Source organism: Lolium rigidum, chromosome 6 (assembly GCF_022539505.1).
Source record: "Lolium rigidum isolate FL_2022 chromosome 6, APGP_CSIRO_Lrig_0.1, whole genome shotgun sequence".
Lineage (NCBI taxonomy): Eukaryota > Viridiplantae > Streptophyta > Magnoliopsida > Poales > Poaceae > Lolium > Lolium rigidum.
In genome coordinates, this window is record NC_061513.1 from 93,865,433 (window position 1) to 93,889,251 (window position 23,819).

A 23,819-nucleotide genomic window follows, 5' to 3' on the forward strand; every position below is an offset into this window, starting at 1 on the left:
GGTAAATCCTTATCCACGGCCAATGCAAAGATAAAATCTAAAAATTGAGGTCGATTCTTAGTCTAAGACCAGGCGATGGTTAAAAAAAACTGTAGAAACCACCACGAAAACAATCAAGCTCAGAAAAATGAGGCAAAGCCATATATTAATGGAAGAGTTCAGGCACTGTACCTGTCATACACATAAATCTCCTGACCTGTCGTATTGTGAAGTAATACAGTGGGCAAAATCATGACCATATAAATGATTGGGCTACTTTACAAAAGGGGGATCTCCTAGACAGAGCAACGGCAAAAAAGAGAGGAGAAAACACATCCTTGTACAACAACTGTATCATGGCACTCTACATCCCAGTTGAGGAAGTCCTTCCTATTCTTTGAGCACCAAGTTTTGGTGCTGGCTTCGTTCCTCGGCCCCTACCTGATGATGCTAGAGGCCTAGCTTTGGTCGCCGGTGGGGGTGCCGCGATGGCACCCCATAGGTCATCACTGTTCGATGCTGCCGGCTTTGAAGGTCTCCCAGATGATTTTGGCGGAGGTGCAGCTATTGAACCCCAGAGGTCATCAGGGTCATTGTGTGGTACTGAGGGTTTTGTGTCTGCAGACTTTGATGCACCTTTGGGTGCTGGAGCAGCCATAGGACCCCATAGAGCATCATCTTCTGCTTTTGGTGCCATTGGTGGATTTGATCTTGATGAACTTGGAACTATGGTTGACAAAAATGAATAGAGAAAATAAATTAATCATCAAGTGCTTAAGAAGAGATGCGCACGTCCTTGAGGTATTACAAATGAACCATGACAAAAAAAAAGTATAGCTTACCTGGTTGCTTCGGTTGCACCACCGGACGTTTCTGAGCAGCCTGTATGTTGGACAGAAGAGATGGTGCTGACTTCTCCTCAAATGGATCTACATCATCCCATCCTTCGTTGTCGCTACCATTCTCTCCCTGGTTATCATTCTCGAGCTCACCCCATCCATCTACGGAGGAGCTTGATAGTGCTGGTGCAGTTTGATCGAGAGAGTTGGATGTGGATGGTGCATATGCTATTGGGGCAGAGTGAGTATCTGCAACAATATAAACAAAGTCACCAAACATGAGGATTCATGCACCGTAAAACATGTATAACTTTTCCTAATTCTCGTTTCAAACTATTACGGCTTATCTTGTGACGATTATAAGCCTTCCATTTGTGTGCAGGTGATGAGAACTGAACTCAAAACTATTAAGGATTAAAGCAATTTAGCAAATGACTAATACCTGATGTACCACTGGGGGATGCTGAAACTTGAGAGTTACTAGCATTTGCAGTAGATACTGGACCATGGTCAGAAGGTCTTCCCTTCTGAGTAATAGAACTCATGGCCCACCTGAATATGAATTCGTTTGAGTAAATAATTCAATTGCATACAAACCCAGACTATCAGATAAAGTGCACAAGCATATAAATATCTTCAATGCATCTGTAGAAGTATACATCATTATCACTTCATTTGTCAGTGTGGCAGCTAACTAAAAATTAAATTAGATATAGTTTTCTACTTTAGTATATACTAATAACTAATTAGTTAGAGCACAAAAAGAAAGACTTCCCTAATCTTTAAAGATTGATGCGAGTTGTTTGATCCCACAGCACAATGCAGCACAATATTGACAGAGTCGTTGACAAAAGAAAATATCGACCAGGTTGTTGTTTCGTAGCAACCATGGCTGGTGAGTCAGCAAGCATGGTAGCATTGGACACATTCACTGTTTATGCTACTCCCTCCGATCCATAATAACTGTCGTGGTTTTAGTTCAAATTCGAACTAAAACCACAATACTTATTATGGATCAGAGGTAGTACATGTGTTCCTATGTAGTCATATTTTTTAAGGAATATGATATGGGAGGCCCCTTCAGCAGTAAATTTGGAAGAACAAAGACCTAAATTTGAGTCCCTACGGACTTGGATCTGGGTGGTTGGTTTGTGTATCCACTCCCTAACCTAATATGTCATAATGGTTTGCATTCGCCAGTGTTCAAAATCCCTGAGCCTGAGAGAAGTTTTAGAAAATGATGTACTGTATAACTTAAGCACATAAACCTATAATGCAGGGGAAGACTTATGAATAGAGGGCAACCTTGCTAATTGCTCCATATTATTGTATCAACAAAAGGGAACACGGGAGTTCCTATGTTAACTTATATGTACTTGTGATATGGGGCAGCTAGATACATTAGTGATACATAGTGTGAGAAACTTATATTGTGAACATTAATTAACAATGGGATAAATGCCATAGCTTGAATGGAGATTCCGAAGTAAGAACATACTCCCTCTGTCCCAAAATAACTTCCTCAACTTTTTTCTAGATACGGATGTATCTACACAATAAAAACATGTCTAGATACAGCCGTATCTAGACAAACTTGAGCAACTTATTTTGGGACGGGTGGAGTAGATTATTTGAGAGCATGATCTTTTATAGGCTTGATTCAACTTGATGCCTAAGACATGGACTCTACCTCTAGTAATCCAAACAAACCTAAACTATATCTCTAGCGATCCAATCTAACGCAAACTCTTTCTGTAGCAATCTAATCTAACTCAAGCTTTTTTTCTAGATTATTTGACAATCCCTTGTTCAACTAACAAGAACAATATAAGTTCAAATGAAAACGGTGATAGCTGTTCTTATCCCTAACTTCTAATTAGGCTGTCCCAGTAGGTACACATCAACAGTGCCCGCGCAAAATTGATTTCCAAACAATCAAGACAGCCCAAACTTTTAAAGCAATTTTTTCTTTTTTGGAAGCTGGGGTAGACATAGCTTACAAAAGATTTCCCACAATCATTATTTTGCCTGTTCCCTTTGTTTTCGAAAATTCACTCTGCTATTAATGTGTCCACAATTTTATTTGTGAAATAAAGGTTGGAAAAAGCGCTAGGCGTAAGCGAGGCGATTTCCATTCGCCTAGTGCCTAGGCGATGCTTAAGCGGCCTAGGCGAAGCCTAGGCGGCCATATTTTATACCATCAAGTGTGTATATGGGTTATTATATGTGAATAAACATTAATTTAGAGCATGTAAATGTGTAAATTTCTAATAACTACCTTGAAAATAATGCCCATCTAACTCGATCGTGAAGTATTGCATGATTTCTTATTGTGGAAGACAATTTCTTGGTTACACTGCCTAGACTTCCGCTTATGCCCTAGGCGAGGCGTTTATCCATCGCCTAGTGCCTAAGCGTGCTTAAGCGGTGCCTAAGCGTCGCCTTGTCCAACAGATACATATAATTTTATTCTATGTTTGAAATTTTAAGGACATACTAGATGCAATTCTAATAAAGATAGATAAAGTTTTAAAACAAGGCGAGTTGGGGAAATCTAGTTTACCATACATGTACCTGAATTGTAAGACATAATAAGTAAATCTTGCATATGACATTGGAACATTTGACAGCTTACCCAAGTAAACCAGTATTTCCAGGCTTCAACTGAACACCAGTAGACTCGGCTGCCCTGTTGTCTCCCGTATTAAGCTATAACACACAGCGCAGCAAAGAAAATCACAATATCAGAACAGGAACATCAATAAAGGGCAGGGTGTATTTATGTTAGCATCGCAGCAAATAACCTTATCACAGCAACAAGTTAGCCATAAATAAATGAATGTATTTTAGAGCATTTTAGGCTAGTCTGCAACTATGCAATAAATCGTAAATGTACAGTATTAAAGCCTGGTATGCAATAAAATACAGAGCATTTTAGGGTAGTATGCATTTTAGAGCATTGTAAAGTTCTACTCCCTCTATTTTACCAGGTCCATTTCATTACTAGCCAACCATGCTCACAGACCACAGAAACACTAGCAATAAGAAAAGAGTTAATTATAAATGAACGTGCATATGGCATGTGTTTTGTACACCCAAGCACAAATACTCTCTTTATTTTAAAGTTTTCAAAAGGTAAGTCTTAATATGCTCTATTTTTTGGGGGACAAAATTTGCATTCAACTTAACAGAAGAACATACATAATCATTTTCATGTGAGTTTTTCAGAAGCACGGGAAATTTATTTCTTTAGTAGGTTCAGGTGAGGGAGTGCTTGAGGTTCTCACCAGGTTCAGGTGAGTAAGTGATTCAGGTTATCACTGCAACTAATAGCCTCTTCCAAAGCATTAAAACTTTAAAAGGTAGGGTGACGACATATTACATATTTGCACTAACTACACTAGATTTTCTCCATAGACAGTTAATTTGGAACGGAGATACCTAGCGGTTGTGACAGTTATAACAAAACGGAGGAAGTAAATGAACACAGCAGGCTAATTAGTCTAGTAATTAGATATGGGTTTGTGAGAGCCTGGCACTTCTATCTTTTTATCCGATAAAGACCAAAATTTAGGTCAGGATTACAAGTATTGGTCATAATTTGCTTCAACGCATGCTTTAGAGACACGGGTCGTTGGAATAACGAAAATCAAAGGAGTGTAAGTAGTGACACTAAGTTACCTGCCAGCATATTGCACCACAACCCACAGATAGTGTAATAAAACAGTTGTAGTGGACACATAGTAAGCAGATAAGCTAGATGTGCTACCTTTTCATGATGCTGTTTTGCTATTTGCAAGAATTGGTCAGTAGCCTGGAAAGCCTTAGTCCTCACGTCACTAAAAAAACATTGAATGGATTAATTGAATTACCAGATGTTGCAAAAAAAAGCAAGTACAGTAAGAACTAAAACAACAGGTTGTACTGTCATGATCATCAAATTTTGCAATCTTGGCATTGACCACCTAGGTTATTAACTTTTTGTATTCAAATGTATAGCAACTTTTTTCTACAGTGAAATTGTGCCAGAACTTCTTTCGGACAAATTGTGCATCTAGTGCTCAAAGGATGTCTCTAAGTTGTGAGATAAGATCACATGCTGTTCGCTCGTGTGACAGTTAAAGGTTGTAACTTACCTGTCTGGGTCAAATGTAAGTACAACAATGTTAGGCAGTATACGAGTTGCAATCTCTGTCATTTCGTAGTATGAACTAGTGACACTCAGCGCCATGATTCCTGGCAGGGTAATATAATAATTCATAGTTGGTCACAGTAATCAATGGAAGAATGTTCTATCATTGTACAGCAGCACATCCGCTCAGGTTAACGTACCAGCTGCTCGAGCAGGAGGGAAGGTATCTCGTAAGGCACGAACTGTGAATGCATTGATCAATACTCGCTTCCTAGTCTGTAAGAATAACAAAGCCCATGTTAGCAAAGACTAAATATGATGGAACTGTAAAACTAGTAAATAAACTCTGTATCTAGGCTACAGAAGGAGATGCAGAAGTTGCACTATCAATCTAGACAGTTATGCTCTTATTTGGGGGCAAATTGTGTTTTTTCTGGAATAAAAAATCCAACCAACTATTTTGCCACCAGTAACCAGCCAGTTCAACAGAAAATTGAACCCTGCTCATGGAGAAAAAAGGCTAGAAAAACATTTGGGATTTAGAGGCTTTAAAAAAATAGTGGTCAAAATTTCCCTAGATGTATGTGTCAATTGCTACATTTGTATTTCTTAACATCACAAGTGCAGCATTTCTAAGTAACATTTCAAAAGAAAACTAGCAATAAAAGCAAACAACAAAAGGTCAGAGCATCTGTGAGACAAACCCCATCATTCATATAATTTGATATATTCCCAAGAAGAATGGTAGTGTTTGTCCGGATTGCAGGTTCTTCATCCACCTGTAGACAAACAACGATGCTTTTAGTACAACTGTAGTATAAACCTTCTCGTACCCAATAAGTCATCACTGGGTTAGAAAAGCTCAGTTAGAAGGAAAGACCACCTGGAGCTTAGAGAGATACTTCAAGAGAGATCCTGAGATTGTACGCTGAGATAACTACAGTAACGATCGGTGGATTAGCGCAAAGAAAAAACTTTCAGGAAAAATAAAGGGCCATGAAACAAACTAAAATCCCTGGATTTGTTCTTTAAAAACATAATACAGGAAATGCAAACCTAGTGAAACACACATAATCAACTCAAACATAGGCCAAACATGAAAGTTCATGCAACTCACTTTTGGTGCCAATACAAGCATCGACTTCAATGTCAATTCACGGAGGAAAGAAGAAGTATCAGAGAACCCTGTGGCAACATGAGGAAAAACCTACAAATACATTAGAGACTCCTGTCAAACGCCAACATTCGAGAAACACATGCAAATATCCATATACAAAAATATCACATACTTGTTCATCAACTGTTTGTGCTGCCAATGACTCTCCAAACTGTTCTATGTGCTGCAAAAGACTAACTCGGATAGCTCGGTCATTAGAAGCAAAAAGCTTCACAATAGTCGGCAAAACCTGAAAAAGGCCATTATTCTCAACTTTTGTAAGAAGCCCTCAAATCACCTTTTTAATGAATGTCCAACTCTAACATGTACTGAGTGAAAGTAAAAAAAATAAAGACAAACCTTGGCACTAAATTGGTCAGCTGGAAGCCAGGAACCCATCTTTAGCAGCACAGTCAAGGCTGGAGCAGCAGCTGAACCAAATTCAAGAGCAGATTGCAACACAGGGAGCAACTATTCACAAAGTAGACAACATATAAACATAAACAAGTAACTCCAGTTGATTGCACAGAATATAGCAAAAGTCCAACGCAACAGGATCGTGGCCTCATGGGTTCAGTTTCACGTACCTTCTTCAGAACTATCTCACGGGGAAGCTGTTCTGCTATATTTGGGAGTTTCCGGAAAAAGCTATCTTTCTCAACACTGTCTTTTAAATTGAGAACTTCCATGAACTGGATGGTCTCTACCAACTTGTTCTGGAAAAACTCTGAAATTGAAATTCAAAATCGTTACTTAAGAAAAATAGTGCAAACAATCTGAATGGGACTAGGAACAACAGAATTATTACGAACAAATACTGAAGAACATAGGCATTAATGAAAGAAAATGGAACACAAAATAAAACGACAGTGTCTGCATGACAAGTAAAAACTACTGAACTTACCACTGTTGTCAATAAGTTTTGAAGGATTCATTCTACGAGAAGGTGTAGAACTCAAGAGCTTCTGGTAATCTGGAAGCAGAGACTGCAACCAAAAAAAACGGAAATTATTTACTTTTAACAATCACAGCACCATGCCAAAATAATGGTATATGATACAGACAGTGGAGAATATGATAGATTCATGGGATAGATCCAGAACCAACCAAAAAACCTGTGCAACCATGGAAGCTAACCTTTGGGATTGAAGCGATGTTGCGAAGGTCCTCTGTCCTGGTCAACTTTCCACCAGAAAAGAGCTCATAAATTAAGCACCCTGCAATGAGTAACACGTGATATCTTTTTAGCGGAAATTCACTAGAGTCATATGCTCTCACTATTTCATTATTCAGGACCTAAGAATCAATGTCGAAGGAAAAAAGAGAGATGGTGCACCAATCAAAAGTATCAACAAGGACAAACAACCGAAGAGTTAATATGATCTGAGTGTATTGGTTTAGACTACCCTTGAGCCGCATTACCATGAACACAAAAGAAACATCATTTACCGTGAAAGATCTAAAGCACTATGTCTATGCGCACAGAGAGATCTCCATTATGAAATAACTGAACAACTGTCATTGGGTTATGTAAGGAACAGCGCTGTGCACAGCTGGTAAGGAACTGTTTGAAAATAGTTTTTTCCCATTTCTAAGTTTCTAACAAGGAAAAATAAATAGAATAACCCACACGAGAACCCAATTCAGGAGAAGGAAACCTATTAGAATGCAGTAAGTTAGTTTAGCTCACCCAATCCCCAGGAATCAATCGCCCATGGAGGTGATTTTCTAATTGAAGCCCAATCTGACTTTGTCAGCTCCATTGGCTTGTACTGATTTCCAACTAACCATTCAAATTGCTGTGAAAGAACAATAAATATGAGAAGATCTTTTACATAGATTCAGATATGCATATCATGTACAGGAAATGAGAAATATTTCCTGAACTTTTCTAGATTGACATGAAAGCATATCAGAAACAGAAACTATATTTAGTGTCGTAAAGGGGTGGATTAAGTGTCATTACCAGCATGGGGCTACCAGCAGCTTCGTTATTGGCATCAAATTCTGAGAGAACATCAAAAGCATGAAGCTTCCAGTCAAGAGTTTGAGTAACAACTACACTAGCCAAGCATACGTTCCCATGAACCTGAAATTGATGAAAGGACAACAATCAGCTCATTTATGACCAGAGTACTGGCAGTGATTGTTGCAGTTATAAAATATCGCAATATCAGGTCACAAACACATAAATCTATATGTATCATTGTTCAACAAGTAATGTCTACTACATGCATTGCATCGATCTTTTAAGTATCTATCAACAAGTGATGCCAGCTAACATGGTTGCCTTGACATCAGCTCATAGACATAAATGTATCACTGCAGTATAGCAAGAAAAACATGGTTGTCTGGTATCTAAGAACCTCTCAGAAGGGTAGTGTCAAGCAATGAAGGAGTAAGGTAAAGCAGAAACCAAATGATCAATGAAGTAACATAAGCCAACTGACTGCAGCTTAATACTTGGGGTCCATCTGCATCGACAAGGATATTTGGAATGTGAAGCTTGCAGAAAGATCTTGGTGGTTAGTTGTCCCGCATGATCAAATGCCAATGCTAGCATATATTCAACATTTTATAACGATTTGAAAAGATAAAGGGATTACGGATCTCACAGAAAATCATTTCGGTATTAATGACAAAGGTTTCTATGGTAAAGTTGCAGGCTGGCAGCCATGTAAATAACTAGAAAAACTATCAAAGCCATGGAACCCAAAAACAAGGAAATTTTGAAAATGGCTAGTGCAAGCATGATGCAACAAGTCCATCAGGAATTCAGGATACAGTGATACACATGAAATCCGCTCAAGTGTCTTTTACAAAATAGAACTGTACAAAGAGCAAGCAGCATTTCAGCAACCATTTAAAATAACTGAATCTACAAGTGAATGACGATAGCAACAACAACAAAAAATGATGAACAGCTTGGATAAAAAAAAATATAGGGTTACATTCCTATTGAGGCAGGAACTTACGAGCTTGCAATCATTGTTGAGAAAGCTCACAGCTTTTGATATCTGATGAAGACCCCAAGCAAAATACTCATCTCTGGAACACAAGTTACTAGCCATGGTAAGAATAAATTTCACTCACAAAAATAAGAAATCAAATATTGTGAATGAAAGAAAGGTAGCCAAGTGCAAAAAATTTAACTGAATAAACAGGTAGCAAAAATGGCACAGTAAACCAACATAGGGATAACTTTGACTTGAATTTGTGTAGTCTCATGGCCTATATACTGCAACTAGCCAACTACCACCGCAGTGTGCTAAAAACATGTCTACTGGAAGTATACAAGTTCTTGTACAAGGAATTGGTGCCCCCACCTGTTACCGCATAATTGCCGATAAGGCCACATGATCAAGGTAGTGTAGTAACTGCTAGGTGGGTGACCAATCTGAGACAAGCATTGGTTACCAAATTTTAGAACTCAGTTCCTCCAGTTCTATCGGTAGCATCACAGTGAAGTAGTGAACACATATACCATGGTAAGAAACTATGTATCTAGACTTCTCAGACACAATATCACTGTTTGCCTACCAGCAGATCCCAGGCTAGGTTATTAAATCTTTTTACACAGACTATTTTTAAAGATCCTCAGCGTTATGGAATCGCAACTCAGCTTGGTATTGGAATAAACACTATATTTGGTAAGTACGAGTTGAACAGCTATAATCTAGTTAGCACAAATCATATCTCTCAGCTGTAACTAACATTAGGGTATACAATCTCAGCACAGATATGATTATGTTTTGTTAAAACATAAGACAACTGAATCTCATGGTACCTCTGTGTACCTCCCAGGTTCAGTTCCTTGATTCTTTCCGCGAGTGGTGTAACAGGCTCTGTAACTATATATATTGTGTGTTTTACAGCAGGTCCATCGGGAACTTCTGCTTCAGTACTGTGAAGAAAGGATAATATATTTGGATGGCGCACCTGCAATAGGAACAGTGCTGAACTGACTTAGCAGATGTCTTAATGAGAAAAAAATAATCTGGTCCAACCAAGAAATAAATCCTCCAATGCAGTAGAACTGGTAATTAATTCCCATAAAAAAAGAAATGGTAGTTAAGTAGGAAGATCATGGGAAGAAAGTCATCCAAAAATGTAGTACAAAATGATTAACACTGAACAAAGTATATTCGAACATCATGTGCAATGGGGAGATATAGCAACATTATTATGAGAGATCTGCTTTCCACAGCTGTTTTTTCGATTTAAATTTTTGCCGGTTTTTTTATACGATTTTGTTTACCACCACTCACTTTGCTAAAATCTGTTGGTGTCATAGCAATCTAGTCACGTAGAACATCTCAGATCAAAAAGGGTAACTTACTGTCCGTAATCTCTTGACACCATTTCGGCCAGCGACCAAGTGCCTGTCTTGAGGGTTGTTCCCTGACAGCGAGAAAATAGAAACAGGCGATCCATCATCCTGGAAAAGACAAGGGAAGAATTGCGTTGTAAATGGCATACATATGTGGCAACCAGTAATGAAAATAACCAGGATATAGTACACTAGATACAAAAAAAAAAATATCGGTGGTGGTAACCCAGGGAAATAAACCTGCTATTGTTACAGATCAAAATCATGGTGAAAATAACCTGGGTGGAGATAAACTTTGCGATCCATCTGAAGTTGAACCATCCGCCTACCCAGATTACCAACTAAGTACTGGATCTACTACCAATTACACTTCCTGAGAGCACTGCATCCACCTATTTCACTTCCTACAGCGTTACCAAAGCTAGCACCGCCCACACACGAGCTCCAAAGACGTAGGCCCTCAAAGCAACGAAAGCACAAGCTAAAATCCCCACAGAAAACCGCGTACAATTAGCTCCCAACTCCCGAACAGCTAGTAGTTCAGCTCGAAACCGAAAAGCTCGGGGTGCCCTGTGAGAGGATCCAGCCGATCGGGAGGGAGCGAGGGTGGGGTTACCTTGGAGGCGCCGCGGTGGTGCGCCCAGGAGCCCCAGGCGGAGGCGTGGGGCTCGCCAATGGTGTAGGGGAAGTCCTTGAGGCCCGATCCGGATCCCGCGACCACATCCTTGAGGAACTTGAACATTTTATTCTACTCCTCCCCCGCCCTCGATTCTGTGCCGGAATTTTGGGTCTTCCCCGATCGCCTCCCCCCGGCGGTGGGTGGCTCGTGCGGAGGAGGCGAGGTAGATCCGGGGAGGAGGACGACGAGGGAGGCTGAGGGGAAACCGGCACGAGGCGAGGGTGACCTGACCTACCTGGAAGAGGAGGAAGATGGGTCGCTTTTTTGCATATACCCCCTTGCGTACGAGAATCTCGAACGGGGTTGCTGGACAGGCAGGCTGACAGCTCATAGTTAGGAGGTCTGATTAGTAATTCTTTGCCACGTCAAATTGCGTGATTCCCACTTGCCCATCGTGGTGTAACAGGGCACGTGCGGTAGAAGCTTCACTCGAAAGCGGACTTTGGTTTGCAGGGCAAGATAGTCGCGTGGCTTTGAGATCCTTACAGCATGTCTAGCAGGTCTCTTACTTTTCTGTCTCGTATTTTGCGACTTTTTCATTCCGTATTAAAAAAAATATTCGTAGATACACCGTTCCGTCTAGCAGACCCCGTATTTGACCCCATATATTCGTAAATTTAAAACCCCGGGAAACTTGTTCATTCATAGTTCGTCGATCATACATACGAATCGACGTATATACATACAAAATGCGCGATCATGGATCGCGACTTCTAGTCGGAGAGGTCGATGATGTACCCGTCGGCCTCCGCCTCCACCTCCCGCGCCTCCGCCTCCTTCACGGCGGCGATGGCCGCCGCCCTATCTTCCTCCTCCGCCATCTTCCTCTCGGCTGCGTCCTTGAGGGACTCTTGAATCGCCTTCAAGAAGGCGGGGTCCTGGTCTTGGTCCTCCTCCTCGCCGGGGAGCGGAGCACCTCCGCCGCTGGTGCTCCCGATGCTCGCGTTCCATGCCTCCTTCACCCGGCGTTGGCGCTCCCACTCGGCGCGCCACTCCTCGAACTTGGGGCCGCTCATCGGCTTGAGCGGCGGGTCCTCGTTGTACCAGCGGCCGCCCCGCGCGAACTCACGGAGCTTCGGCGGGACGAACGCGGCGCCGTCGTACTTGCAGGCCGCACGACGGCTCCCGGCGGCGGATCTCTTGCATTGGAGCCGCCACGCATCCTCCACGTTGTCCGGCGAGCGGGATCGCTTCGATCCGCTCGCCGGCGAGGCGATACTGCGGCGGCGGGCGTCCATGCCGGAGCTGGGGTGGAATGCGGCGCGGGGGAGTGAGGAATTGCTCGCCGGAGCAGGATGGAGGAGGCGGCGGCGCATGGCGCAGCTAGGGTTGCGAGTGAGGGGTTAACCCCTCACTCGCACGTTCGCCCGGTATAAGTAGGGGGCGGCGGGGCGGATTTCCTGGCCCCGTATTCCGCCGAAATGGGCCGGCCCGAATACGGGGCCTGCTAGACGGCCCAAACCGCGCCTGCCCCGTATCTCGCCGGAATTTTACGGGGTGGGCGGGTTATAAGGGGCCTGTTAGACATGCTCTTAGAGCATCTCCACTCGTGTCCCCCAAACCACGTCGGATTGAGCGTTTGGGAAACGTGTTTCGTTCGTGCCGTGTTTGGCGACGTCGCTCCCCAACCGCTTCCCCCAAACGCCGCCTCCAAACATTAAAATACTCTTTTTTCATTTTTTTGCATTTTTATTTCAATAAAGAGAAGTAATATTCCTTACATAATTGGGAACGTGGTTTACACGAAGACATAATTTGGAACATGGTTTTCCACAAACTAATACATAGTTTGAACCATGGTTGACACAAATATAAAATATTGCAAAAAAACTAAACCTAACTAGGCCGTGCATCGAAGGTTTCGTGTGTTCGCTGCTAAGAAAGAACACTCGAGGGCACACTCAGTCACCCAAACTGGAAAATTCAGCTGGTGACGGTGCCCCTGTTGGTTCTTCTGACAAAGAACAACCAGAGACCTCCGTGCACGTATTCGCTGCGAAGAAACAACACTCTTCATCGGTCGTCCTCCTCGTCGGTGTTGTCGTTGTGGTAGTCCCGGTGGCAGCGCGTCTCGTCGAAGACTTTGGTGCTCATGTCCCTGTCGCCAAAGTAGGAGAACAGGAGGACGAAGCCGGCTTCGAGGATGTGGTGGCGCGCGAACTTCTCCCAGCCGATGTGGAGGTACATCTTGCCGCGCGTGTCGTAGATCACGTCGACGATCCACCGGTAGTAGCCGCACGCAGCCTCCCGCAGATGCAACGTGCCCGGGCGGTCGTCGCCGGCGACGTAGACGTCGAAGGAGTCAGACAGCCTCTGGATGCCGCGTGGGTCGCCCTTGAGGACGAGGACGAACTCGAACTGCACGGGCCCCTCCACGTCCATCTCCGATGATGAAGACGACGACGCTGTAGGCAACGGCGAGCGTGCAGCTCTGCCGCGACCACGACCACGACCGCGAGCTCGGCCTCCGCCTCTCCCAGCCATGGCGTCGACTCTTGTTGAGATGGTGGCGGCTAGGGTTGGGGAGAGAGGCGCTAGGGTTTGTGTGTGAGAGAGACGATGAGAGGCAGACCTTTTTATAGGCCGGAGGGAGGCGGGGGAGCGGTGGCGCTCATTAACGCCGGCATGCAGAGCTAGGCGCGACGAGACACTTCGCTGCGCCTCTGCGGGAACTGCACCGTCGCTGCGCGCCAATAACTTCCGTCGCGAGGTAGGCGACGGTTAGGTTAAAATTTATTGTGCTGCTGACGCGTCGGGCTCGCGTCGCTTCGCCTCGCTTTTCGGTGTGTCTGGCGTCCCCGGTGCGTCCCCTGTGGGACGGGGACGGGCTCGGGGCGCCGGACACCGTATTGAGCCGCGCCGGACAAAAAACGGCTTTGGGGGACGCGGCTGGAAGCGTTGTTTTGTCCGGAGCGCCCCAAATCGGTTTGGGGACGGTTTGGGGGACGCGACCGGAGATACTCTTAGTCATCTTTAATCAATGAAATTTCATTCACGTAAAAGAAAACGAAATTTCATTACAAACTCTGGAGGATTCGAAATCATAATGATATAGATATGGTGTACTAGTTTCTTACTTATGTATCAAGTAGGATCAAGAGCAAAAGAAATAGCATATGCCCAAAATCCAATGGTCTATAAGAACATATATGCTACCGCTTGTGGAAAATAATTTATGAAAGTATATGAAAGAAAAATTGGACATGTACATATTCGTGCTAGTTGGTTGTTTGTAAATGAGAAGACAAGAATTGCGACGTGTGCTAAAAAGATAAGTTAAGTGCCAATTCTTTTGCTTATGTAGAGCCCTGAACTTTGTCTTTTCCCCTGGAAAAACATACATGTAGATTTCTGTATGAAAATTTGCACAAACACGAACCATGGTAACAAAAACAAATACACAAAATTCTAAGTATTTTATTTTATTTTCTATTTATTTGAATTTACTATTCATCTGGAGTGAAGCAAAACTCCATGCTTGAGCATATGCATCATATATCCACATAAACATTTAAATGTATGTATTGCCACGGGTGATACACCTCGTGCAGCCATTAGTTATATTATTACCCTAAGTAGTCATATGTCTGGGAGGATTTTCACATGAGGGGTAAATGGTTCTATTTTTCGATAAAGTGAATATATTAATATCACGAAGATACTAATTATCTCTTACTTCTGCAACAACGTCATAACCTCATGGTAATACGGATGCACATAGCTGAAAAAATAATAAGCTACAAAAGGAAAAGTCTGGCTATAGTGTTTCAGTCTTTCTAGCAGCATAAACACCACCATGACAATATCTGAAATCCAAATTCTTCAAACACAACATCTTCAAAAAGGAAGCAGTGCACAAGCGTCGTCGTTTGATCAAAGATCTTAGGTTTTCACCATTAAGAAAGTACCCGTTCTAAAAAAATGCATTCAATAAAGCCATGCATTGGCAGACACAACTAGTTAAGGCCAGACATTGGATTTTTTACCTGCAAAGGTAGAACATTGAACTTCTCTTGTGTTGACGCCCCCAGTCGCATGTCGCTGCTAGAAAGCCCGAAACACCAAGCAAGTTCACAACCAACGCAAAACCTCGAACCACCAGCACTAGTCTTCAAAATTCAGCTTCCATGCCATTCTCCAAGAGCACCTAGTACTTTAGAACAAACTTTCCAGGGATATAAATGAATTACCAAAATAAACATTCTTGGGAAAACAACTGCATGGTGAGATGATTATAAGCTTTGATTTAAGAGGATGGTTGTTGTTGTCAATTATGCGATGAAGACTTATTTCTGTATATAATAATTGTCAGGTTTTTCCCCGATTTCTCTTGTGTTGTTAGGTCATATGAGAAGAAATGTGATTTGTATAAATATTGGATTTTAATGTATTTACAATTTTATCAGACGAAGTGGTAAAACTTGTGCTTTTGGATTCACCTAGTGTAGATCGACTTTATACAACAATACTACACAAAAACCACAAATGGAGCCCGAGCTCCATGGTGGCTTTTTTTTAAATGGCATTTGTAAGTTTTTAAAAATCGGAATCAAAATTCTAGGTGCATACAATGTTGAAATCTACCATTGTGAAAAATCTTAATTAAAAAATTGTTGTATTCTAGGCTACACAAAAATAATAATTTTCAACTTTTCAAAATGTGCATCCTTCATCACATCCAGATCCATACATTTGTCATTTTTGCTGAACCAACATACAACGAATTTTGGATTGATTTTTTTGCACACTAGTAGACTTCATTATTATCTATATCATGAATTTTTGTTCCAATTTTTTTAAACTTTCAAATGCTCTTTCTAATTTCTCCAAAAATGAGCTATATGTAGCTCGGGAGCCATTTGGCTCTCTCAATACTACACATATGGAATTTTTCCAATACTACATCTACGGACTTGGAAGAAGTGTGATTTGTATAACTATTGGATCACTGATTGCCACGTATGTCTGTAAGTTTTGTCCGTGACAAATCCTCCCGTGAGTCTAGTATTTTTTTATCGAAAAATAGACACAACCGCTCATAAATATGTACATACAATCACCCCTATAAAAATACGTACACACTCCTACTCTGCACATTCGAAAGACTGAGTCCAAGAAATAGATCTGACGGATCTTGAGATCGACGAAGTCATGGCATTATTGGACTTCATATGCCACCCAATCTTTGGAAAGCTGGCTTCGTGAAGCACCAAAGAGTTTGGAGCTACAACCAATACACCAACCAGAAGAAGGAAAAAGTTGAGTTAGGGGAACCTGAAGTATCACAACCAGTTCGAGCTGTGCCCGCAAATACCTTTTCTTGAATCGGAAGCAATTTGCAAGGGAAATAAATGTGAAGAAGCTAACTGCATCTCTTCCACTAGATCTACCACGGCAGGTAAGTTTTCTGCAGACATAAGTCTGTCGGTAAGATCATCGTGCGATATGTCCTTTAGAAGAAAAAATAATCATCAGTTCACTTTCAGAAATTAGTTTAACTCAGGATTGGCGTACTTCCATCCCCGTTTGATTCATATCCTCTGTTTCTTGCAGATAACATTAACGAAACTTGTATCTACTCTGTAGTAGACATACATAATTAAGGTTTTAGGAGGTGCAAACATGCACGCAGGAGACTGCAACATTCAGACCAGAAACTGCACGCAACTCAGAGCTCAGAACACTCTTGGCTTGGCCACGATGGTGGAGTGCTTCAAGATGTGGAGGCTGAACTGGCCACCCTTCTCGGTGGTGTCGAGCTTGTCGACCCCGGGCGGCGTGGTGAGCTCGAAGTTCTGCACGAGGCGGCCGATGGTGATGCCGAGGATGGGCAGCGCGAGGATGATCCCCGGGCAGCTCCTCCGGCCGACGCCGAAGGGCAGGAACCTGAAGTCGTTGCCGCTGGCCTCGACGTGCTTCTCCTCCTCCAGGAAGCGCTCGGGGCGGAACTCGTCGGGCCTCTTCCACTGCTCCGGGTTGTTGGCGAGGAACCAGGCGTTGACGAGGATCTTGCTCTCGGCGGGGATGTTGTAGCCGGCGAGCTTGGCGTCGTGGAGGTTCATGTGCGGCACCAGCAGCGGGATGGCCATGCGCAGCCGGAGCGTCTCCTTGATCACGGCTTGCAGGTAGGGGAGCTTGTGCGTGTCGGGTTCTGTGATCTGGTGGCCGGCGCCCAGCACCGCGTCCATCTCGTCGCGCAGCTTCTGCTGGATCTCCGGGTGGTTCACCAGCTCCGCGATCCCCCACTCGATCGACCACAGCGTCGTCTCGATCGCTGCAATTTACAAACATCGAACGCCATCACTGATCAACAATTCTACAGTTAATTTGTCAACAAAGCATTGCCACCGACAATCTATCTACTGACACGAAGTGAGAGACCACAGGACAGGAATGGTGATGCACTGCCGTGAGTGGCCCTGCTAGTAGCATCAATTTTGGTCTCCATCGATCGGGAACAGAATTGTCCTCAAGTGGACAAATTGATCGGACACCTTTTATTTTGGTCGATCCCATGCAGTAGATCCCCATCTTTACGCAAATTTTGATGTCAAGTGGTGTGGTGCTCATAGATTTTGGGCCCATCCGTCGCAAGAGACAAGCCCTCGTGCACCTCGTGGCAGCCTAGGTTGGCACTAGTGCTCTTCAGGTTGGTGTAACCTAAGCTTCAGTAGTGCTCTTCAGGTTGGTATTAAAACACTGGAAGAACCGCAGTTCTACCCTGAACTCTTCCTAGTTGAGCTAAATCGTGGTAAAACCTAATTTATAGTAGGTGCGCCATTGATTTACACTACTGTGCAGTGCCAACCGACAAGCGCTCCTAGCCGTACTACTGCAGCCACAAACTCGACACTTCAACAAGCTTCCAGGCTTGCACTATACTCCAAGGTCAGATGTGACTCGGTGGCAGGGTGTCAATACGTGGCAAACGAAAATGCCGACAGCGGCCGGACGCAATCTTTGCCACAAATACATAAAAAGAGATGAAGAAGAGAAGCTGAGCATACCGGCGACGTTGATGTTCTCAATGATGTATAGGACGTTGTCCTCGTTGATCTCCCCCTTCTGCTGCGCCTCCAGGATGTGATCAATGGCGCACTTGAGGCCGTTGTTGTCCATGGGCTTCGTGCTCGCCAGCTTCCTGCACACAGTCACACACACACACACCATGTGAGCACATCATGCATGCGATCCCCATGATTTCGAGTAAAGATGAGCAAAAAGAATTCAACATGAAGCGTGCTAGAAGATTCCTGCTAAATCTGGTTCGCCTCTCACTTTCAGGCAATGGCCGCGCGCCTAACTAATCAATGGAAGATGCTCGAAGACGGAAGAAAGAAATTGAGATTCAGAACTTACTTCCTCTCGTCCAGGAAGTAATCCTTGAAGAGCTTGAGGCGGGTCTCCTTGACCTGCTCGCACAGCCTGAGGTATCCCCGGAGGAAGGGGCGGAGGACGGGGATGAAGTCGCCGTAGTTGTACTCGAAGCTCTGCGCGAGGCGGCTGCGCTCGCCGTTGAGCGCCCTGAGCCGGAGGAAGAGCGGGTCGTCCATGCTCTCGAACCGCCGGTCGAACATGATGCGGTACATGTTGTTGTACATCATCAGCTGCAGGTGGCGGCGGAGCACCACGCCGTCGGTGGCGGCCCTGGGGTCGGCGCGCACGTTGTCCACCACGAAGGCCGCCTCCGCCTCCCACCCGGCCCGGTACTGCTGCACCACCTTGTTTGTGAAGAAGGGCACCGTCATGATCCGCCGCATCTTGCGCCAGTGGTCGCCGTACACGGTGAACACCATGTCCTGCCCCTTGCCCGTGAAGATGTCGAAGACGACGTTGCGTGTGCGGGACCCGAACTCCACGCCCTGCGTGTGGAGCACCTCCTTGGCCAGCTCCGGGGACGACACCACCACCAGGTTCCGGATGCCCATGCGGAGGAGGAACACCTCGCCGAACTTGCGGGCCATCGCCGCCAGGTTGCGGTGGTTGAGGTCGTCCCCGACCTGCAGCCAGTTGCCGAAGATGGGCACCGGGATGGGCCCCGGCGGCAGCCTCAGTTTGCGGCCGCGGATCTTGGACACGGCGATCGCCACCACCACGGACGCCAGGAGGCCGACCAGGAGCTTCTCCACGAAGACGAAATCCATGGCGACGGCCACTGAAGAGAAGAGGCGCCTCTTCAGTCCCTTGTGGCCTTGTGCGTTTTCGCGCGCTCAGTAATAACGGTTGTTGGTTGGTTAAATTGTCCTGGAGAGAAATCCCGTGCCATGTGCGCTTAAATAAGAAAACGGGCGTCGCAGAATGGACCTCGCCGCCGTGAGAGTTGACGGCGGTGTGGTAGGTAGGGAAGGAGACGGAGTGAGTTTGGTGAGCAGGCCTTGGAAAGAGTCTCTTCTCTCTTGGTCGTGATCACTGTCACGTGTATTTTTTGTCTCGACTTCCCTTTGTTTTGGCACAACCAAGATTACACGTGCCATTCATAGATGGAGCATATGTCCATAAGAATGTGGGATGACAACGAAAAATACCTACCGCAAATCCTCGGAGAAACCCTAGACGAGGCCGATCGACTCCACCACCATGTCGTTATCACCTCTAGTGTGTGATATGTCGGTGTGGAGTCTCATCTTCCAAGAGAGGAAGACGAGATTCTCGCTTTTCAAGAGAGGAAGACGAGACTCTCGTCTTCCAAGAGTGTGGTGGATTAGCTTTCACATTTTGTTAGTGCTAGCGGCGTTGCGGTTCTATCAGCGACGATCTATCTTTGTCGACACAACGACGTATTCGATGATGATGGTGTCTCACTCAAGCGGGTCAAGCATGCGGCTTACCAAATAGCATGCACCATAACCACTTCACCCGAAAGCCTAACGGGTTGTGCAGGTATTGAAGTCGAGGCCTTCTATATATAGATGTTATCATATTGAATTGAATGGACACAAACAATTCACTCGAAAAGGTTAAGTTGCTGGGAAAGGCGAGCAACCAATTTCAGCTTGAGTTGGTAGGGGCACTGGTGTTGGAGCTACTTCTTTGTGGTGGCTTGATAACGCGTGAAGCACACGTCCATTGGGAACCCCAAGAGGAAGGTGTGATGCGTACATCAGCAAGTTTTCCCTCAGTAAGAAACCAAGGTTATCGAACCAGTAGGAGATGAAGGTCACGTGAAGGTTGTTGGTGGAGGAGTGTAGTGCGGCGCAACACCAGGGATTCCGGCGCCAACGTGGAACCTGCACAACACAATCAAAATACTTTGCCCCAACTTAACATCAGGTTGTCAATCTCACCGGCTTGCTGTAAACAAAGGATTAAACGTATGGCGTGGAGAATGATGTTTGTTTGCAAAGAACAACAGAGAACAGAGATTGCAGTAGATTGTATTTCAGATGTAAAAGAAAGGACCGGGGTCCACAGTTCACTAGTGGTGTCTCTCCAATAAGATAAATAGCATGTTGGGTGAACAAATTACAGTTGGGCAATTGTATTTCAATGCAACGCTAGGCGGTTTGTCGTCGATCTTCACTACTTGCAGCATTTTGAAGATTGGTTTGGTGCGAGCCGCTAGTCAAGAATGCCAAGCCACGGCGTTTTCGCTATGTTCAGTGGTGCTTATTTGTTGGGGACGTCCTGACCTTTGTTTTAAGCCCCTAATTTTCGAGGCTACCACTAGTGTGAGATAGGTGGCACGTGGACTTGGGTGGAGGTTTACAAAGATTCCATGTGAGAACCTTGTTTCCAATATGTCGGAGCAAGGGTTGGTGGCGCATGTGAGCACATTACCTTCTGAGATGCATCGTTGATGATGACGTGGTTTCCTTCCCAAGGTCTATTTGTTGCTTGGTAATTAGGGTTTTTGCCGATGGTCGTCTAAGATGTCGGGTTAGTCGGTGGCTCATTTAGGAGCGATTACGATGATGCTTCCATGCAATCTCAACTTAGAGAGAGGATTCACAGGAACACACATTGTGGCGGGTGATATGCCCTAGAGCCTACTTTTGCTCCGTGATATATGCCACTACGTAGATTTTAGCATCTAATTGTAATAAGCTCGAGATAATTTCATGATATATAGTTTTTTTTTTTGAGCTACTCTAATTATGCCATGTGGTCAGACTAGTGAGAAGTTCGTTTGAGCATTAGCTGATTATAGTTGGATACTATGGACATGTTCAACACATCAATAAAAGCAAGTATAATAAGGTAATGCAAGCATCCTATAAAAAATTAAATACAATATCACATTTTGCTGAGTGAGATGAGAGAGAAAAGAAGCGGGGTGTAGATGTTTAAGAATCGACTACAACATGAACTCAAAGGAACTTTGTGAGAGTGAAGTCAGCCAAATATTAATAAAATAATACATCTTTATAGCTAACTACTAGTAGTATGTATGTTGATTATGAATTGGGTATAATGACAAGTTAATTAGGTATACACAACCATCATTTGACTTTATTTTTGTTTACCTCTAAGATTTGAGTCATGTTCCAAGCAATATGTCTTAGGGCGATCTCCTAGGAGACAATAATTACAAATACTCCCCATGTATAGTTTAGCATGTGCGTGCATGTAGCTTAAGTAAAAAAATTAACCAACTATTTAATCAATACAATATATCATGAAAATTATACCATTATAACCTTCTTTGGAGAGGAATCAGATGCCCATGACCCATGAGTTCGGTCTTGAGGAGCTGGTGGGAAAGGAGGGGACACATAGGCTTTAGATTGGGCCAACCACCCAACCAAATTCAAATGGTTACGTGACTTTTTGCATAGTATACCCATTTATGAAGAAAATTATGACTACTAGACGGTAAATAAAGCTTGAACATACTCAAAACTCTAAAAAAAAGAATAAAATTACAATGGGTGGAGGTTTACAAAGATGCCATGTGATAACCTTGTTTGCAATATGTCGAAGCAGGGGTCGGTGGCGCATGTGAGCACATTACCTTCTGAGATGCATCATCGATGGTGACGTGGTTTCCTTCCCAAGGTCTATTCGTTGCTTGGTAATTAGGGTTTTGCCGATGGTCTTCTAAGATGCCGAGTTAGTCGGTGGCTCATTTAGGAGCGATTACGATGATGCTTCCATGCAATCTCAATTTAGAGAGAGGATTCGCAAGAACACACATTGTGGCAGGTGATATGCCCTAGAGCCTACTTTCGCTCCGTGATATATGCACTAGATAGATTTGAGCATCGAATTGTAATAAGCTCAAGATAATTTCATGATATATAGTTTATTTTATTTTCTGAGCTACTCTAATTACGCCATGTGGTCAAACTAGTGAGAAGTGTGTTTGAGCATTAGCTGATTATAGTTGGATACTCGGGACATGTTCAACAGATCAATAAAAGCAAGTATAATAAGGTAATGTAAGCATCCTATAAAAGTTAAATACAATATCACATTTTGTTGAGGGAGAGAATAGAGAAAAGAAGCGGGGTGTAGATGTTTAAGAGCCAAATATTAATAAAATAATACATCTTTCTAGCTAACTACTAGTATGTATGTTGATTATGAATTGGGTATAATGACAAGTTAATTAGGTATACACAACCATCATTTGACTTTATTATTGTTTTACTTCTAAGATTTGAGTCATGTTCCAAGCTATATGTCTTAGGGCGATCTCCTAGGAGACAATAATTACAAATACTCCCCATGTATAGTTAAGCATGTGTGCGTGCATGTAGCTTTAGTAAAAAGAATTAACCAACAATTTGATCAATAGAATATATCATAAAAATTGTACCATTATAACCTTCTTCGGAGAGGAATCAGTTGCCATGACCCATGAGTTGGATCTTGAGGAGCTGGTGGGGAAGGAGGGGACTGATACGTCCCAAACGTATCTATAATTTCTTATGTTCCATGCTACTTTTGTGATGATACTCACATGTTTTATACACATTATATGTCATTATTATACATTTTCCGGCACTAACCTATTGACGAGATGCCGAAGAGCCAGTTGCTGTTTTCTGCTGTTTTTGGTTTCAGAAATCCTAGTAAGGAAATATTCTCGGAATTGGACGAAATCAACGCCCAGGGTCCTATTTTTGCACGAAGCTTCCAGAAGACCGAGGGATAGACGAAGTGGGGCCACGGGGCGCCGCCACACTAGGGCGGCGCGGCCTAGAGGTGGCCCGCGCGGCCCTAGCGTGTGGGGCCCTGATGTCTACGGGTGCTTCTATTCTTGTAGACAGTGTTGGGCCTCCAAGAGAAGAGGTTTGTAGAACAGCAGCAAGTTTCCCTTAAGTGGATCACCCAAGGTTTATCGAACTCAGGGAGGAAGAGGTCAAAGATATCCCTCTCATGCAACCCTGCAACCACAAAGCAAGAAGTCTCTTGTGTCCCCAACACACCTAATAGGTGCACTAGTTCGGCGAAGAGACAGTGAAATATAGGTGGTATGAATGAATATGAGCAGTAGTAACGGCGCCAGAAAATAGCTTGCTGGCGTGTAGTTGATGGTGGTAATATGGTAGCGATAGTAACGCAGATAAAACAAGTAAACAAGCAGCGATAGCGATATTTAGGAACAAGGCCTAGGGATTAGACTTTCACTAGTGGACACTCTCAACTTTGATCACATAACGGAATAGATAAATGCATACTCTACACTCTTTTGTTGGATGATGAACACCATTGCGTAGGATTACACGAACCCTCAATGCCGGAGTTAACAAGCTCCACAA

The 23,819-nt window shown here is 43.7% G+C and overlaps 2 protein-coding genes across 2 annotated transcripts; both read right to left on the reverse strand.

Moving 5' to 3' along the window:
* Positions 1-119: 119 nt before the first annotated feature.
* Positions 120-11,335, reverse strand: LOC124660039 (N-terminal kinase-like protein). Its single transcript, XM_047197838.1, has 21 exons — positions 11,053-11,335; positions 10,446-10,544; positions 9,894-10,045; positions 9,082-9,154; positions 8,073-8,195; positions 7,797-7,905; positions 7,244-7,323; positions 7,011-7,092; positions 6,694-6,833; positions 6,467-6,577; positions 6,240-6,356; positions 6,068-6,157; positions 5,834-5,887; positions 5,655-5,729; positions 5,151-5,226; positions 4,955-5,054; positions 4,588-4,657; positions 3,454-3,527; positions 1,261-1,370; positions 822-1,067; positions 120-705 (listed from the first exon to the last, which is right to left on the reverse strand). Exons 1-21 carry the CDS (start codon positions 11,176-11,178, stop codon positions 344-346), a joined length of 2,469 nt encoding a protein of 822 aa, XP_047053794.1. The 5' UTR covers positions 11,179-11,335; the 3' UTR covers positions 120-343.
* A 5,285-nt stretch (positions 11,336-16,620) lies between these two features.
* LOC124665217 (trans-cinnamate 4-monooxygenase-like) lies at positions 16,621-19,298 on the reverse strand. The gene is made up of 3 exons (XM_047202633.1): positions 18,475-19,298; positions 18,123-18,256; positions 16,621-17,389 (listed from the first exon to the last, which is right to left on the reverse strand). Exons 1-3 carry the CDS (start codon positions 19,257-19,259, stop codon positions 16,791-16,793), a joined length of 1,518 nt encoding a protein of 505 aa, XP_047058589.1. The 5' UTR covers positions 19,260-19,298; the 3' UTR covers positions 16,621-16,790.
* Positions 19,299-23,819: the final 4,521 nt, after the last annotated feature.

Coding starts and splice junctions, on each gene's coding strand:
- LOC124660039 (XM_047197838.1), bottom strand. CDS start 11,178: ATGTTCAAGTTCCTCAAGGATGTGGTCGCGGGATCCGGATCGGGCCTC. Junction 1,371..3,453: donor GGAAATACTGGTTTACTTGG/GTAAGCTGTCAA, acceptor ATTCATATTCAG/GTGGGCCATGAGTTCTATTA. Junction 1,068..1,260: donor ATCCCCCAGTGGTACATCAG/GTATTAGTCATT, acceptor ATATTGTTGCAG/ATACTCACTCTGCCCCAATA.
- LOC124665217 (XM_047202633.1), bottom strand. CDS start 19,259: ATGGATTTCGTCTTCGTGGAGAAGCTCCTGGTCGGCCTCCTGGCGTCC. Junction 18,257..18,474: donor TACTTCCTGGACGAGAGGAA/GTAAGTTCTGAA, acceptor GACTGTGTGCAG/GAAGCTGGCGAGCACGAAGC. Junction 17,390..18,122: donor TGAGAACATCAACGTCGCCG/GTATGCTCAGCT, acceptor TGTAAATTGCAG/CGATCGAGACGACGCTGTGG.